We start from the raw sequence: 17,331 nt of genomic DNA, 5'->3' as shown, positions 1-17,331 counted from the left end.
TAATTTGCGATATTACATTTTAACGCATTTAACTCTAGTGTAAATGGCGGAGGGAGAGTTTTTGGGTTGGTGCACTAACTGTAAGTGTATCTTGTGTTTTTTTTTATGTTGATTTAATAACAAAAATAAAAAATAAAAATAGAAAAAAAAAGATTGTGTTTCTCCCCCATCTACCGGTCAAATGTATGTATAGCAGCAAGAGCAAGAAACATTTGACTTTTCCAGTATGTAATATATTTGTAACTACGTACGCATTTATCTACATTATATAGTACAATGCAATGCTGTATTTGGTGGAAAATAACTTACATTTTGCTTTGTTTATTATTTCTTCCTTGTACGACGTACACGAACAAACCTTTCTCTGATTGGTTCATATTTGACACGGCCAGACACATCATCCAATCAGAACGCGCGTTGCTCGCTGGTCTATAAAGAACACCACAGCTGTTTACAAACCGCACCAGAGGGGTTTAAAGATTGTTTGTGCGACAACGAGGTCAGAAACTGAAATAGTACAACTTAAAATTGTCTGCTGGTGTTATATTACTGTCGTGTCGTACGTTTTATTACCGAAATATAGCTAGTAGTAGGCAATGTTTGTGTGTTAGGATTGGAGCTAGCTAAACCCTAATATGTTGATAGACGTACGCAGGTCGTCAACACCGTGCTGTGTACTCTCTACGGGTGTGTTGATGTAAGTATTTATATATAAGTGGTACGATTTTGCAGGAGTTAGGGGAATTAGCAGTTGGCTAACGAGCTGTAAATGCGACGTGTCTTAGGAGCAGTTAGCAATGGTGCAAGGACGGGCAGCGTCATCAAGCCCGTTGAGGGAGACATAATTAAGGTGACCGCCGAGGTATGTAATCCTTAGAATGATCGGATTAATGCAGCATTTACAGTACAAGCGTGCTGAGCATTCCATGTTAAAATAGAGCTGGCTATATATACCCATGTGTTTTAAAATCGAACCATAAGGAAGGCCTTTGTCTTGGGCGTCTAACATTTGGAATCAATCAACGAATATGACGCGTGGGTTTTCAATCAATCAATCAATCAATCAATCAATCAATCAATCAATCAATCAATCATCCATCCATCCATCTTCTTCCGCTTATCCGAGGTCGGGTCGCTGGGGCAGCAGCCTAAGCAGGGAAGCCCAGACTTCCCTCTCCCCAGCCACCTCGTCCAGCTCTTCCTGTGGGACCCCGAGGCGTTCCCAGGCCAGCCGGGAGACATAGTCTTCCCAACGTGTCCTGGGTCTTCCCCGCGGCCTCCTACCGGTCGGACGTGCCCTAAACACCTCCCTAGGGAGGCGTTCGGGTGGCATCCTGACCAGATGCCCGAACCACCTCATCTGGCTCCTCTCGATCAAAGTTTATTTATATAGCCCTAAATCACGAGTGTCTCAAAGCGCTGCACAAGCAACAGCGACATCCTCGGCTCAGATCCCACATCAGGACAAGGAAAAACTCAACCCAATGGGCTACAATGAGAAACCTTGGAGGGGACCACAGATGTGAGGACGACCCGGGCGACCGGTGCAATGGAAGTCGAGTGGATCTAGTTAATAGTGTGAGAGTCCAGTCCATGGTGGGGCCAGCAGGGGATCATCTTGACTGGAGACAAGTCAGCAGCGCAGAGACGTCCCCAACTGATGCACAGATGAGTGATCCGGGTCCTGACTTTGAACAGCTAGCATTTCATCTGTGGTCACTTAATCTGTGCCCCCCTCTCCACGAAGGAAGCAGAAAAGAGGGGTCTATTTAAAGGCGAGAGTTTACAGTCCAGTCCATGGTGGGGCCAGCAGGATCTCATCTTGAGTGGAGACAAGTTAGCAGCACAGAGACGTCATCAACTGATGCACAGATGAGTGGTCCACCCCGGGTCCCGACTTTAAACAGCTAGCGCCTCATCTGCGGTCACCTAATAACCTCCCCACGCAGGAGAGGGGGGCAGAGCAGAAAAGAGACGGCAGATCAACAGGTCTAAAAAGGGGGTCTATTTTTAATTTTAGTTTTAAGATGGGACTTAAATGCTTCTACTGAGGTAGCATCTCGAACTGTTACCGGGAGGGCATTCCAGAGGACTGGAGCCCGAATAGAAAACGCTCTATAACCCGCAGACTATTTTTGGGCTCTGGGAATCACTAATAAGCCGGAGTTCTTTGAACGCAGATTTCTTGCTGGGACATATGGTACAATACAATCAGCAAGATAGGATGGAGCTAGACTGTTTAGTATTTTATACGTAAGTAGAAAAACCTTAAAGTCACATCTTAAGTGCACAGGAAGCCAGTGCAGGTTAGCCAGTATAGGCGAATATAATAAAACTTTCTTGTTCTTGTCAAAAGTCTAGCAGCCGCATTTTGTACCAACTGTAATCTTTTAATGCTAAACATAGGGAGGCCTGAAAATAAGTCATCACTTCCAACACACAAATAAAAGCATTTAGGCATTTGTTTTCGTTTGACTTTGCTTCCTCTTGCACCTGAAAGCAATGACAACAAGCTTTAAAACTGAAGTATTTCCAACTGTTTTTACTGTGAGTATAGCGAGATAAGAGATCATTAAAACAATGTTTGAGCTCTATGACATCACTTTGTTAAATATTTCATGTTTGATGTGTTTGATGTGTTAAAGCTCTTTGGAATATGCATCATCTTGTCAGAACAGCATTAAGGCAAAGCTCATGACGACTAAAGTGACATAAGAGAATGACGTTGCTTATCGACTCCCAACCCCTGCTTGACCAAATTCAAGTATTTGTAGTATGATGCAAAAAGCGCTCAAAACATATTTAAAAATTAATGTTCTATTAACATTTTTGTCTTCTTTCAACAGAAAACAAGGTTTGTTTTCATCTTCATTTAAAGCCTTTGCGTCTGAACCGACTGCAAAAATGGTAAGTTGAGGCAAATCATTGGCTTTTGTATACAAGCACCTTTTTATAAGATTATTTGTTAAAGCTAATTAATTTCAGTACTTCAATTCAAAACATGAAACTCCAATTTGCTATAGATTTGCTGTTACTTTAATTGCAAATACATGTGTGTAAATTTACATTTAAGAATTTTAATTTTTGTTACATTGCTACTTGTTTTTGTTTTGTAGTGGTGACATTTTTATTTAATATTTTTGTGCAGTAGAATGGAATAACAGACTATTTTTTAAATCTATTTGTATACAATTACATTGTTTTATTGTATATTGTTGTATTTAGCTATAAAACATTTTTCTGCAGAACATATTTTCCCTGGGTTTTTAATCATAATCAACTAACTATAGGCAAGTACACAAAATTACTTAACGATCATGTCCTTTCAATTCAAAAGGGTCAGTATCAGTATAGGCGGTACAAGCCATGCATTTACTTGTTATCAGATCGAAATTCACGGTATTGCCCACCCCTACTAGTCAAACAAAATTGAAGAAGAAGCATACCAACCAACCAACCACCGTAATACCGCCTGGAAAAAACAAGTAGTATAGCAGATGACATGGCAGAGATGATCTTGGGATAAAACATATCTAATTTAAAAAAAGAAAAGACTGTGGAAAGTTATGGAGACAGCGTGAACACATATTTATGATCTAAAGGTGAATATGTTCTCAACAAAGTAGCTTTTTTAGCTTCTTGTTTGAGTACTTCCTGTACCATATTACAATTCACAGAGTACCACATATGGGCGAAAACTATATCACGATATACGTTTTTTATATTGATCGAATTCGATAATTATTTATATTTTCTACAACTTATTTAAAACTGCAAATAATCACAGTAAAACAATTTCCAACTTACCAAGTGTGCTATTTATCAGTGGAGAGAGTGTCAGGTAGCCAGGTAAGATGAGCGCTGATACAATAATTAAAGTAGATTTGAAGGTAGTTGCAGATTTGAGACACTAGATGGCAGTAGCGTATAGGCTATTGACCACTACACAGTAGTTTGGGAAGCAGCTAATTAAACTGACACATTGGAAGTGTCAGGATGTTAAAAGTTAAAGTGCCAATGATTGTCACACACACACCAGGTGTTGTGAAATTATTCTCTGCATTTCACCCATCAGCCTTGTTCACCCCCTGGGAGGTGAGGGGAGCAGTGGGCAGCAGCGGTGGCTGCGCCCGGGAATCATTTTGGTGATTTAACTCCCAATTCCAACCCTTGATGCTGAGTGCCAAGCAGGGAGGTAATGGGTCCCATTTTTATAGTCTTTAATATGACTCACAACCTACCGATCTCAGGGCGGACACTCTTAACCACTAGGCCACTGAGTAGGTTGGCACATTGTCTGCATTAAAACCAACAAAACTAAAGACAAGTTGATGTTATTGGGTTGATATATCAATATATTACAGTTTCTCTTGTCACTTCATGCAGCGAATCCACGGCAGGACAGAAAGACGGTGCAACCATACTAGTTTTATGAGAGTAATGTATGTGTGTGTGTGCTCTTTTAAGAATGGTAGTGACTGAGTGGAAGAGTTAGGAGAGCGAGCGGTAGCATGCAGCAGTCGTGGCGACTGGCGAATGTCAGGTTGTGTCCTGCAGAAATAAGAATAAAGCGACCAAATTGTCACAAATCGGCAGCCTTGTCCTTCCGACCCGAAGGCGGAGCTTAGCAGACCCATTGTCAGGTAAAGTAAAGGGTGTTACCCCCAACGTAAACATAGGGCCTGGAGGGATAGTCTCCCCTGCACTCCTAGACCACGGTCTGGGACTGGGAGGCGGGAGCCAAACAGCAGGAAATGTGTAGTTGATACTGTTACGTGATTGGCTGTTATCATGACCCTCCCATTGCTCAGTGAATACGGTTAACTGATTGGTGGTTAGCGTGTCCCTCTCAATGCTCAGTGACACTTCCCGTTTACTGGGTTCCCAAGGCGCGAGTGACTTCATGAAACAAATCTTGCTTTATAATGTCTGGTTTCTTCCGACCAAGAAATATAAATATATATCGAATATTTTGTCGAACGCATTTTGTATTATCATTGATTGCGTCTATTGCGATATCTATTGATATTGTATTGTCGGAATCCTAGTACCACTTCACAATTCACGGCGCAATGACTCATTAAGCGTCGGCGTTTCCCACAGACTCGAATTTTGGCTGCGACCCATTTTCGAGGCAATTATCGGGACAAATCCTCTCTTAACACACTTCAGACAATAAGACTGTCTTAGAAGATATACAATAATTGAGTGTTTGTTGTCTTTGGTAGGAAGGGGTAAAATCGGGACAGAAACAGCCCTATTATCTTTCAAATGTGTACTCTGCTTTAATTGACCTCCTGAAATGAAATACATAATACATATTTTAATGAGAGGCGTCAGTACCGTATTTTTCGGACTATAAGTCGCAGTTTTTTTTCATAGTTTGGCCGGGCTCCAGTGCGATTTATGTTTTTTTTCCTTCTTTATTATGCATTTTCGGCAGGTGCGACTTATACTCCGGTGCGACTTATACTCCGAAAAATACGGTATATAAAATTCAGATATTGACTAGAATGGGGTTTCAAAGTGTTGAACTGTGAGCCTCCCCTCAGAGATTGTACACGGTTTGTGCTTCCCTGCTCTCTGAAAAACTAAAAATATATTATTTTTGCCTTTGAAAAAACTGTTAGCTAGGAAGTTTGAAAACCGCAAACCTTAAACACCTGGACTAGAAAAGGGGTGGAGGGACACTAAAAAAAAATAAAAGCTTAATTTTATATAAATATAGTTGACAGAACAAAGACGTTTGGTTCGTATTACATTGTAGCTGAACAAGTATTATTTAAGTAGGATTGTATTTTCTTACAATTGATTACTTTGCTTAAATGTAGTTCACTTCATTCCTAAAACCACAAACTTGTTTAGACATCAGTCAATAGTGCTTTGCATGGTCCCAGCTATGTACTGCATTTCATTTTGCCTCAGTTGCTACAAGACACCACTGACAATCAATTCCACACAATCAACATAGGTTTTTTAAATTGCTTATTACTTATGTCAATTCACAGTCAAAAATTGTTTTAGTTTCTGTACCTTCATCAAATGGATTCTCAGTTTTTCGATTGACATTTATCTTATTTATGCATTTATTAGGTGTGACAACTGTTACGGACCCACCTTAAAAGAACTGGATACAAACTGTACATAAAATGGCGCAAACCCCTCACTTGGACATCACCAAAATTGGAGAGAGTGAACGTATACAAGAAGAAGATACCAGTAGTTCACCCGACACACATAGTCACACAGATGATGACCACCTTGCTCATGATCGTAGCAGAGGTTGGGAGTCTTTTCCTTGTCAGGACTATGACCAGTGTTTCAACAGCCAACAAGGCTTGGTACAACACATGCATATTCACGCTTTGGTGAAGAATGTGCCACCTGGCTACAAAAGCAAGAGGAGCAAAATCTTCAGTGGTTCAGATTTAGATCAACAGCTGCATGAGAATGTGAAACCTTCAGTTTCAGTAAGCTCAGTCACTCAGCTTGAAAGCAGTAGTACTGCCGTGTCATTGACCGAATGTAACATGTCACCACCTGACAGAGAACCAGATGAGTTGCTTCAAGAGGAAAATCTTCAGCAGGTTATCATTGCAACGTTAAAGCATGGAACCAAATTGGAGAATAAAAGCGAAGGCACTGGACAGTACATGCTAGATGTCTCCAGCAGTACGTCAGAAAACCTCAGCTTTTACTTTGATGGGAAAATAGTGTCAACGAGCACAGTCAGCGGCTGTGAAGCAGCTGAAGTTCATTCTGCATGTTTAAATTTGGTTGGACTGGACACCCTGATTCTAGATCCCTCCCAATTCAACCTAGGGATGAATATTGATTCAATTCTGAACAACCAAGAGTTGCAGGGTTTAGCACCAGCCAAGAGAAGAACTGCAACACCTCCCCTGTTACCCCTAATTCAAACTGAATTGGAGTCTGAGGTGGTTGTTTCGTCATCATCACTTGTGACTTCGGTAATAGAACATTTACTTCCTCAGAATACAGAGTCCACAGTTGCCCACCCCAAAGGAACCTCTGTGTTTCTATCCCCAACGTTACAGCAGCTACTCGAGAAGCAGGACAACCTAAATCCCACACCTACCCTGCTTCCAGATGGCCAAACACCTTGTTCCCTTGTCTCTACTGCTGCAGCAGGAATGTTTAAAAGAAGGACTGTATCTCCTCAAAGTTCTCCTCAGCACAATTTATCATCTGATGAGGAAACAATCACACTACATCCAGACGGCAGTGATGCTGTTACTTTATGGCAGATGGACATCCAGCACAGCTCTACCAATGAACAGGCTAATGCATCACAAATTGTAGAAGAACCACAAGCGATTCCCATTTTAACTGAAAGCTGGTCTCCTGTTACTGTCAACATCTGTAATCAGCAACCATTGGATCTCTCCAATACAATGAAAAGGCATGACCCTGACACTTCTGCTGCACTGGATTTAAGTTTGCAAAAAAAGAACCTTAACAAATCTGAACTCACGTCAAATGTAGTTGCACAGTCAAATGGAAATCCAAACTTGTGGATAGAAGAGTGCGATTATGTGAGTGAAGACCAAAACTTGAGCCTTGGAAGCCCTAAGACGCCTGTAGTGACAGACTTCATTGTTACTGGTCAAAATATGGTTGACCCTGTTGCAGAGGGACTTGTTTATGGACTAGCTGTCCCACCCTGTTCTCTGATTTCTACACCTACGACTCTTACACCTTTTAGTTTCCCGACAGCTTCCCCTTGCACTATGTCATTTGAACCCCCAACTTCACACACCGTTCTACCTACTGCTCCTTCATTAATCACAGTTCTGGCATCAGCACTAGCTGTTCCTGGCCCCTCAAGCCAACCAATCCAGGTCTTGGCTCCAACTGTATCACCTGAGCCACTGGTACTCTGCACAGAAAATTCAGGAAATTCTACACGGTGTGACTCCACCTCTGCGTTTGCAGCTAGCAATGCTGCAAACGTTCTTGCACTCTCACAACCGCTAGACCCCTCTCTTAATCCTGGCCACATGTTTCTTAGTGATCCAATTGCCTTCAACCCCCCAATAAATGAAGCCAATCCGGTGTCAGAGGTGCCTTTCACGGCTACTTCCACATTAAATGATCCCCTCTCAAACTCATACAACAATATCACAAGCAACTCTGTCCTGATAGAGTGCACAATTTCCCTTGAAACTCCAATAAGTGTCTCTGATGCTGTTACTATGCAAAACGACACGGACACGCCAGCATCCACACAAATGCTTATTAATCACATTGAACAGCAACAGATTGTCTCATTACCCAACACTGCAACTGTAGACCCCACCATTCATATGCCCTCCATTGAAGAGTTAGTAACAATGTCCGCTACTACCTCAGTAACACCGGATTGTCTTGCAGAGTCTGTGTCAAATCCTGACCCAGAACAAGTCCCTGAAGCTCAACCTCCAATTGCAAAAGAGGAAGAATTTACTGACATCACAGATTCAGCGGTGGAAACCTTTGCTGACACCTCAGGCCGAGATGAGAAGTTGGAAAAGATACACCACCCGAGCAACACACCAAGGGACTCAGAGCAGCAGACTTTCACCAAGAACTTCATCTGCAATGTGTGTGATCAGTTGTTCCACTCAATGAAAGAACTCGGTCATCACGTTGGCGACCATGCTGACGAATGGCCCTATAAATGCGAGTTCTGCGTTCTGCTCTTTGATAAGCCCTCTGCTTTACTAGACCATCGATCAAGCTTGCACGGCGTTGACAAGACTTACGTTTGCAGTGCATGCACAAAAGATTTTGTTTACTTTTGCAATCTGAAACAGCATCAAGAGGAATTGCATCCTACTCAGCAGTGTACGTTCACTGAAGAAGAAAAGGGAAAAATAAGACCTCAGAATTACAACTACTCTATAAAAGTCAGCACAGAGCCTCCAGTGTCTGATGCATCTGAAGAACCCAACAAACAAGTCAAAAAAGAAGAAAATCGTGTCGATCTAACTGCTGAAGAATTATTTACAACAATTAAAATCATGTCCTCAGGTAGTGGCAAGGTCAAAGGGCCCGATGTTCGTCTTGGAGTTAATCAGCATTATCCAAGCTATAAGCCTCCTCCCTTTCCTTACCATAATAGGTCACCTGCTGGCTCCCTGGCCTCAGCCACAAACTTCACTACCCATAACATCCCACAAACCTTCAGTACAGCTATTCGGTGCACCAAGTGCGGTAAAAGCTTTGATAATATGCCAGAGCTGCACAAACACATTCTGGCTTGTGCAAACGCCAGTGATAAGAGGCGGTACACACCCAAAAAGAATCCGATCCCTCTACGCCACTTTGCAAAAAGCCAAAATGGAGTACTGTCCACAGCTAACTCAGCAAATGAATTTAATGCTTCAAATGGAGCCAGTCAGTCCCCCACAGAGTCATCAGTCAAAGTTAAGTTTAAATTATTGAACAGAAAGAAGAGAAAGCTGGTCCAAAGGGTCATGCCCCAGAGAAACAAGTCCACGTCCTCTTCACTCGTGCATAATGATGTATTTGCCTGCCCTCACTGTAGTAGGGAGTTCACTATGCGCCGCAGCCGAACCAAACATATTGCTGTCTGTCCTAAAAAACCCAAAGAAGTAAGAACAAGAAAAGAGGGAGGACTATCTGTAACTAAGGAAAACGATGGTCGACTTCATAGAGGGGTCTCTAATGTTGAGCAAAAGCAAGAGGCCTCACCTCATCGTAGGACGAGACTCCAGACATCAGGGCCAACTAAAAGGCCTACCATCCTTCCTGCAGTGACAAGCTTCTCCAGCAAGAGGATGAAATTTGCAATAAAAGACACACCAATGTCTAAAAATGAGATGTCCGCTTTGAACGAACTTCCCATGGTTCGCTCTTTTAATCCTCCTCTGCGGCAGTACACGCGGGTACATCATGGCATCAAAGATATTCCCGTTGAAATAACCTTAGTGAAACAACAAACCGAACGGCGGAGGGACGAGTCGCCTTCTACTCCGAGCCAAGAGGCGCCAACTACTGGTGGAAGTTCTAAGCAAAGTGCTATAGCTTGAAGACCTTTCTGCAGCCCTGTCAGGTAATCCAAATCATTTTGGTGTAGATGTAGGAATTGTTTTATGCCAAAAGCACACCGGGCCAGTTTGTGCTGAGATAATCTTACCCTTCCCTCTCTTTCCCCCTTGCTGGTTCACAGTCTAACTGTGCTGCACTCAGTTGTGTTTCAGCATCTTTACATTACATGATGGGACACCACATTCATGTAATTTTCTTGACTTTGTTGCTTATTTAATTTCTGTTTTTGCAAGGTTATTGTTGGAATTATGGGCTCGTGCATGAGCACGCATATCTTTATCCTTTTATTATGGCAGATATCATTAATAACTGGTAAGGGGGAGGACTACACGACTGCAAGTGCTTGCACATGTGTAGTCATACTGGGCTTGGGCCCACCTTTTAAGACCATGTCGTGGAAGTGCCATGAATCCTTTAGCATAGCCAGGTCACTCATGTTAAACATCACTGAGGTATATAAACCTTGTATCAACAACTACCATGTCTCTTTTAGGTCAATGAACACCCTTCCTGCCCCTTCACCCCGTGAAGACTCATCTACACTGTACCAGAAATTAATGAAACCGAGGACTTGGAAAACAAGGAATAACACAAAAGCAGAACACAACTGAACTACTTCTGCAAGTAGATGTATTTTCAAACTCTTGTAGTTTGGAATTTGGCACAGTCCTCGATTTCGTCAACTTTCCGTCAACAGCCTGGATTTTTGCACTTTGAAGTTAATCTGACTGCAGCGTGTTGTGGAGAAAATGGGAGGCACTGAAGCTGAGAGGCTTCGCTTATTTCCCGCTTGGTGGGCCACTCGGCGAGGATGGCAGGTGGCAATCACTGTCAGCATGGATTTGCACTACTTTTTCCTTATCATATGTTGCCTTTTTGGATTTAAATTCTTCACTGCATGCTGTGCGCCTGTGCTTTTGTGTTCATTTGGGGTGAAGGATATTGGCTCTTAAACAATAATTATTATGCTGCTTTGGCAGAGTGGAATTAACTTTAAAATAGAATCACTGAACAGAGCACAATAGTATTAAAAGCTGCCTTTCAAAGATGTGCAATTGATTATTGTGAATGTATTGTTGGGCAGGGTTAATGTTATACATCTTACACAAATTGGTTGGTCGCCTCTTATATATTTCTATAAAAAGTAGATCTATTCATGTTGTTAAAAGTGAATGACATGATTACTCGTAGCATCAGAATCAATGTTTCCATGAAGATTTGTTTTAATTTAGTGGTTTACCCAAATTGATCTTGTGTCTGCAGTCTTCTGTAGATTCCTTTTCAAGTAATTATGTTACATACAGAGCTGGTAGGTCACAGAATTTCTCAAAGTAGAGAAAAAAAAACCGCTGCTAACCTATCATGTGATGTGTTTTTGTCTAAAATTGTATGTTTTTTAAATTGTAGTATTTATCAACTCTAGAATGCAAACACTTCATCCTGACTGTGTAATATACTAATGTGCTGTATCTCAGAATGCAAATTATAAGTTTAATTTAGGGTTAAGTCTGAAAAAGACTATTGAAGGTTGTAACTCTGAAATGGTTCTAGTCTATATATTCATAAGCTACTAGTTTATACAGGGTACTTAAATAATCATATATATATATCAAATTGATTTTTAATTTGGGCAACATTTTTTGTAACGTTGCCTCTTTGCTGTAATGCTCCCACAGACTGCAGTATGTTGGATGTACAGGGTGTTTAGGGGAAACTGTTGTCTAACTGTGAACGTTGGTTTAGCCTTTTAAAGTGAAAGTCATGTATATTTATTAATAATTTAAAGCCATGTAATGATTCTGAAGACATTTTCTGTTTGATTTGCACAATTTTTGTTTCCAAGAGTGTGGTCAAAATAAATGAATGTTGGTGTTAACTAAGTGTGTGGGATTTAGTTACTTAGAAAATGTTCTGTTGGGAGTGGTTATGGAAACACACTGGTGGTTATGGAGGACACACTTGTTACACCCTCACCAGGGCCCATTAAAAGTAGCCAACGTTTGTGGAATTGCGAGTGGGTCAGTGTCCAAGACTCACTTTCCCTATAGAATTGGCCGATATTATCGGCCGATAAATGCTTTAAAATGTAATATCGGAAATAATCGGTATCGTTTTTTAACATTTTTTAAAATTTTTTATTAAATCAACATAAAAAACACAAGATACACTTACAATTAGTGCACCAACCCAAAAAACCTCCCTCCCCCATTTACACTCAATTCACACAAAAGGGTTGTTTCTTTCTGTTATTAATATTCTGGTTCCTACATTATATATCAATATATATCAATACAGTCTGCAAGGGATACAGTCCGTAAGCACACATGATTGTGTGTGCTGCTGGTTCACTAATAGTACTAACCTTTAACAGTTAATTTTACTCATTTTCATTAATTACTAGTTTCTATGTAACTGTTTTTATATTGTTTTACTTTCTTTTTTATTCAAGAAAATGTTTTTAATTTATTTCTTATTTTATTTTATTCTTTAAAAAAAAAAAGGACTATCTTCACCATACCTGGTTGTCCAAATTAGGCATATTAATGTGTTAATTCCACGACTATATCGATATCGGTTGATATCGGTATCGATTGATATCGGTATCGGTAATTAAAGAGTTGTACAATATCGGATATCGGCAAAAAGCCATTATCGGATATCCCAGTTACTACTATAATACGCCAAGCCCTGGTCCTCTGGTCCAAGCTCATCGGAAATGTATATCGGCAAGTTACTATACAGCTCCTGGCAAACATTATGGATTCACTAGTCTTGGAGGATGCTCATTCAGTTGTTTGATTTTGTAGAAAAAAGTACATAACATACATGACACAAAACTATAGTCATTTCAATGGCAACTTTCTGATTTTAAGAAACACTAAAACAAGACTATACATTGTGGTACTCAGCAACAGTTTTACATTTTAGATCAAGTTGAATGAAAAATTATGGAAGAGCTCAATTCTGAGGTGGAAATTACGGAATCACCCTGTAAATTTTCATTTCTTAAGATAACACCTGCATCAGATTAAATCTGTTAGTCTGCAGTTACAAATCAGTGTTCATACCTTGAAGAGCTGTTGCCAGACCAGTTGGATTGACATAATTCATGGGTACAACACGAGAGATGTCAATTGAAACAAAGAGATTTATCAAACTTCTTAAAGAAGGTAATCATCACTCAATGTTGCAAAATATGTTGATTGTTCACAGTCAGCTGTGTCTAAAATGTAAACTAAGTACAATCAAAATGGGAAGGTTGTAGAAGGCAAGCACACTGGTAGACCAAGGAACTAAGTGTCTAGACAAAAAATTAAACGTTTTGTCTTCAAAACAGAAAATGCACAGCAAAACAAATAGGCGGAAAGTGGAGTCACAGTCTTTGACCAAACTGTTAAGAAACCGCCTAAAAGAGATTTAAATACAGAAAAGCTCAACGAAAGCCGTCAACTAAACGGGACAAAAACGAGGTTCCTGGACTATGGATGACTGGATAAAAGAATCGCAACATTTTGCATTGGGTTAGGTGATGATGCTGGAACCTTTGTTTGGTGCCTTTCCAATTAGGTTTATGAAGACTGCCCGAAAGAAAACATGCATATTTCCACAGTCATTAATGATATAGGGCTGCATGTCAGGTAATGACACTGGGGAGATGGCTGTCATTACATCTTCAATAAATGTACAATGTATTCCATCAATCAAAAGGATCTTTGGGTATGATAGCATAATTTTTCCGTAGAGCAAAAACTGGGAAAAAAAACTTTACTTAAAGATATATAAGGTAAGTTTCATGACATGCAAATATCTGGATCTCAATCGAAATAAGTATCTCCGGTGAAAATGGAAGAAAATGGTCCATTACAAGACCTGCAAAGCTGATCTGACAACAGCAATCGGAGAAAGATTGATGAGTTCAGATTGTCCATGCCTCAGACTGCAAGCTGTTACAAAAACCAAAGGTGGTGCAACAAAGTACTAGTGGTGTGTTGCAGGGTTGTTGGCTACATGTCCACAAAAAGAATAGAACTGGACTGAGCTGTGGTGGACCTGGCTCCAGTTTGGTGATAAAATACAGGAAACCAAAGCTACTTAAAATGTCTCTTTGCTGTGGCATCAACAGAGGTAGGGCAACAGCAATAGTCAATATTGTGCAATTGAGATGCAAAAGGACGAATTTACTCAAGCTTTTTGACACTTGCATTGGGGCCAAATGTTGCAGTGACTCCCCAGATCCTGCAGATGGCTGTGCAGAGCTAGAATGTACTAAATGTGTTTACACCAGCTTTAGAATCTTACTTGATGACTTGAGTGGAACAGCATCACCCAACATGATTAGTAATTCACACATTAAATACTATCATATTCACTATGAAAAATAAAAATAAAAAAATAAAATAAATATATATATATATATATATATATATATATATATATATATATATATATATATATATATATATATATATATATATATATATATATATATAAAATTAATCATATAAGCTATAAATACTATAATAATAAATACAACCGTCCTTTTAATACAAACTGAAAAGTTGAAAGCTCAAACATATTAAGAAATAAATCAGAAATTGAACAGAAAAAGTACCTGAAGCCTGGCATCAAATACATTACACTTACCGTATTTTCCTAACTTCAAGGCAGTTATTAATGGCATGCATATTTGCATAAACATGAACTGTTATTCAAGTAACCTAAAATTATAGTGTTTTGAGGTTGTCTGTAACCCCTCCTGCTATTGTGCAAGCTGTTCGTGAGGATGATAATAATGATAACATTAATAAAGGATGCCAATTCATTTTTAATGACGTGCTGGCCTCTTTATTTTGAAAATTATTTTTGCGTCGGAGAACTCTGCTTCGTATCCATATTTTGTTCAAAGAGCAACTTAATGATGTGCTACAAAGCGCTGCTTAAAACCTGCGTGCATCTGAATGTGAGTGTTGGGGCGAGAATGCATGGTTGGTGGATTCTTGTCTAAATTTGGAGGATAATCCTGGAGTGGGGAAGTCATGGGAATGAGAGGAAGGATGAAAGAAGAAACTTCAGTGAATTTATTTGAGGCTGAGCATTAAACTCATCCATTGGATCACATGCCGCAAAGAGAAAAATCTTTCCGTACAGTCAATAGCTGGTTGTGGATAATTTGCTACCAGTTGTCGTCTTCACTATATAGTTTTACCTTATTTCATTTTAGTGAGCAAACTTAAGCAAACATTACTTTTAGTATTACATTTAGATAGTGAGGAGAACAAGTGTTTGATACATTGCGGAGTTTGCAAGTTTTCTCACCTACAAAGCATGTTGAAGTCTGTAAATGTTATCATGTCGGTACTCTTCTACGATAAATGACAGAATCCGAAACAAAAATCCAGAAAAAAACACATTGTATGATTTTTAAGTCATTAATCAGCATTTTATTGCATTACATAAGTATTTGATATGTCAGGAAAACAGAACCTACTATTTGGTACAGAAATCTTTTGTTTGCAATTACAGAGATTAGACGTTCCCTGTAGTTGTTGACCAGTTTGTTGGTACAGAAACCTTTTGTTTGCAATTACGGAGATTAGACGTTTCCTGTAGTTCTTGACCAGTTTTGCACACAGCAGGGATTTTGGCCCTCCGTCCTTAAAGATCTTCTCCAGATCCTTCAGGTTTTAAGGCTTTCCCGAAGCAATACAGACCTTCAGCTCTCTCCAAAGATTTTCAATTGGGTTCAGATCTGGAGACTATCTAGGCAACTCCAGGACCTTGAAATGCTCCTTACAGTGCCACTCCTTAGTTGTCCTGGCTGTGTGTTTCGGGTCATTGTCATGCTGGAAGACCCAGCTACGACCCATCTTCAATGGTCTTACTGAGAGAAAAGGATTGTTGTCCAAGATCTTGCAATACATGGACCCATTCATCCTCCCCTTAATACGATGCAATTGTTCTGTCCCCTTTGCAGAAAAGCATCCCCAAAGGATGATGTAGCAACCTCTGTGCTTCATGGTAGGGATGGTGTTCTTGGGATTGTACTCATCCTTCTTCCTCCAAACACGGTGGGTGGAGTTTAGGCCAAAACGCTCTATTTTCGTCTTATTCGACCACATGACCTTCTCTCATTTCTCCTCTGGATCATCCCGCTGGTCATTGGCAAACTTCAAACGGGCCTTGACATGCGCTGGCTCGAGCAAGGGGATCTTGTGTGCTGCAGGATTTCAATCCATGACGGCATAATGTGTTACTGATCGTTTTCTTTGAGACTGAGGTCCTGGCTCTATTCATGAGTTGACCAGGTCCTGCCATGTAATTCTGGTTTCTGGGCTAATCCCTCACCGTCCTTTTGATCATTGATGCTCCACGAGGTGAGCTCTTGCATGGAGCCCCAGACCGAGGGATATTGACAGTCATCTTGAATTTCTTCCATTTTCTAATAATTGCGCCAACAGTTGTTGCCTTCTCACCAAGCTGCTTGCCTTTTGTCCTGTAGCCCAGCTTTGTGCAGGTCTACAGTTTTATCGCTGATGTCCTCACACAGCTCTCTGGTCTCGAAGTGTGTTTGATTGCGTGTATCAACACATGTCTTTATACTGGTAACAATGTCAAACAGGTGCAGTTAATACAGGTAATGAGTGGAGAGCAGAAGGATTTCCTAAAGACACACAAACAGGTTTGTGAGAGCCGGAATTCTTACTGGTTGGTAGGTGATCAAATACTTATGTAATGCAATAAAATATCATGCAATAAAATGCTAGTTAATAATTTAACAGTTATACAATGTGATTTTCTGGATTTTTGTTTTAGATGCTGTCACAAACTGTTAAAGAGTTAACTAAGATAAAGATTACATACAAAAAATAAAGACAACTTTAGATTGCTTTCTTTGTCTTACTTTGGCCAAAACTAGAACAAACACATTCTGAAAATATTACAATAAAAATATAGAAAACAATACCGTCAGCGGTAAAGTTTAGATCTATGAAGGAAAGAAGAAAGTGAATGAATGTTTATAACTGAATACATTTACATATGCATAAAAATGTGTTTTATTTTGTATTATTTTTTCTTTTTATGAATTAACGTTTATGACAACCTTTTTCAAAAACACAAAACAGAATATGAGATATAACAGGATAATGCATACATTTATCATCTGTTTTCAAAACGGTGTCAAAAAAGTGGGACCCCAAAAATGTACTGTGGGACCCCATTTTTATGACTTAATGGGGGTCCCTGGGACCCCATTTT

The 17,331-nt window shown here is 40.0% G+C and overlaps 1 protein-coding gene across 4 annotated transcripts; it reads left to right on the top strand.

Annotated features, from left to right (window-relative positions):
* Positions 1-401: 401 nt before the first annotated feature.
* Positions 402-11,950, top strand: prdm2a (PR domain containing 2, with ZNF domain a). Of its 4 annotated transcripts, XM_061975989.1 has the most exons (5): positions 444-697; positions 786-862; positions 2,847-2,907; positions 6,094-10,078; positions 10,568-11,950. In XM_061975989.1, the coding sequence occupies exon 4, from the start codon at positions 6,150-6,152 to the stop codon at positions 10,053-10,055; it is 3,906 nt and encodes a 1,301-aa protein (XP_061831973.1). In that variant the 5' UTR covers positions 444-697; positions 786-862; positions 2,847-2,907; positions 6,094-6,149; the 3' UTR covers positions 10,056-10,078; positions 10,568-11,950. The 4 variants fall into 4 exon arrangements, with proteins under 4 accessions (XP_061831955.1, XP_061831973.1, XP_061831964.1 ...); XM_061975971.1 differs by lacking the exon at positions 786-862 and having other exon boundaries at positions 402-499; XM_061975980.1 differs by lacking the exon at positions 786-862.
* The last annotated feature ends 5,381 nt before the right edge of the window (positions 11,951-17,331 follow it).

Source organism: Nerophis lumbriciformis, linkage group LG01 (genome assembly GCF_033978685.3).
Source record: "Nerophis lumbriciformis linkage group LG01, RoL_Nlum_v2.1, whole genome shotgun sequence".
Taxonomy (NCBI): Eukaryota; Metazoa; Chordata; class Actinopteri; order Syngnathiformes; family Syngnathidae; genus Nerophis; species Nerophis lumbriciformis.
Note: the sequence above shows the minus strand (reverse complement) of the source record. Positions and strands in the feature narration are given on the sequence as shown.

Bases quoted from the DNA above. Each gene is read 5' to 3' on its own strand.
- prdm2a (XM_061975971.1), top strand. From the start codon at position 6,150: ATGGCGCAAACCCCTCACTTGGACATCACCAAAATTGGAGAGAGTGAA.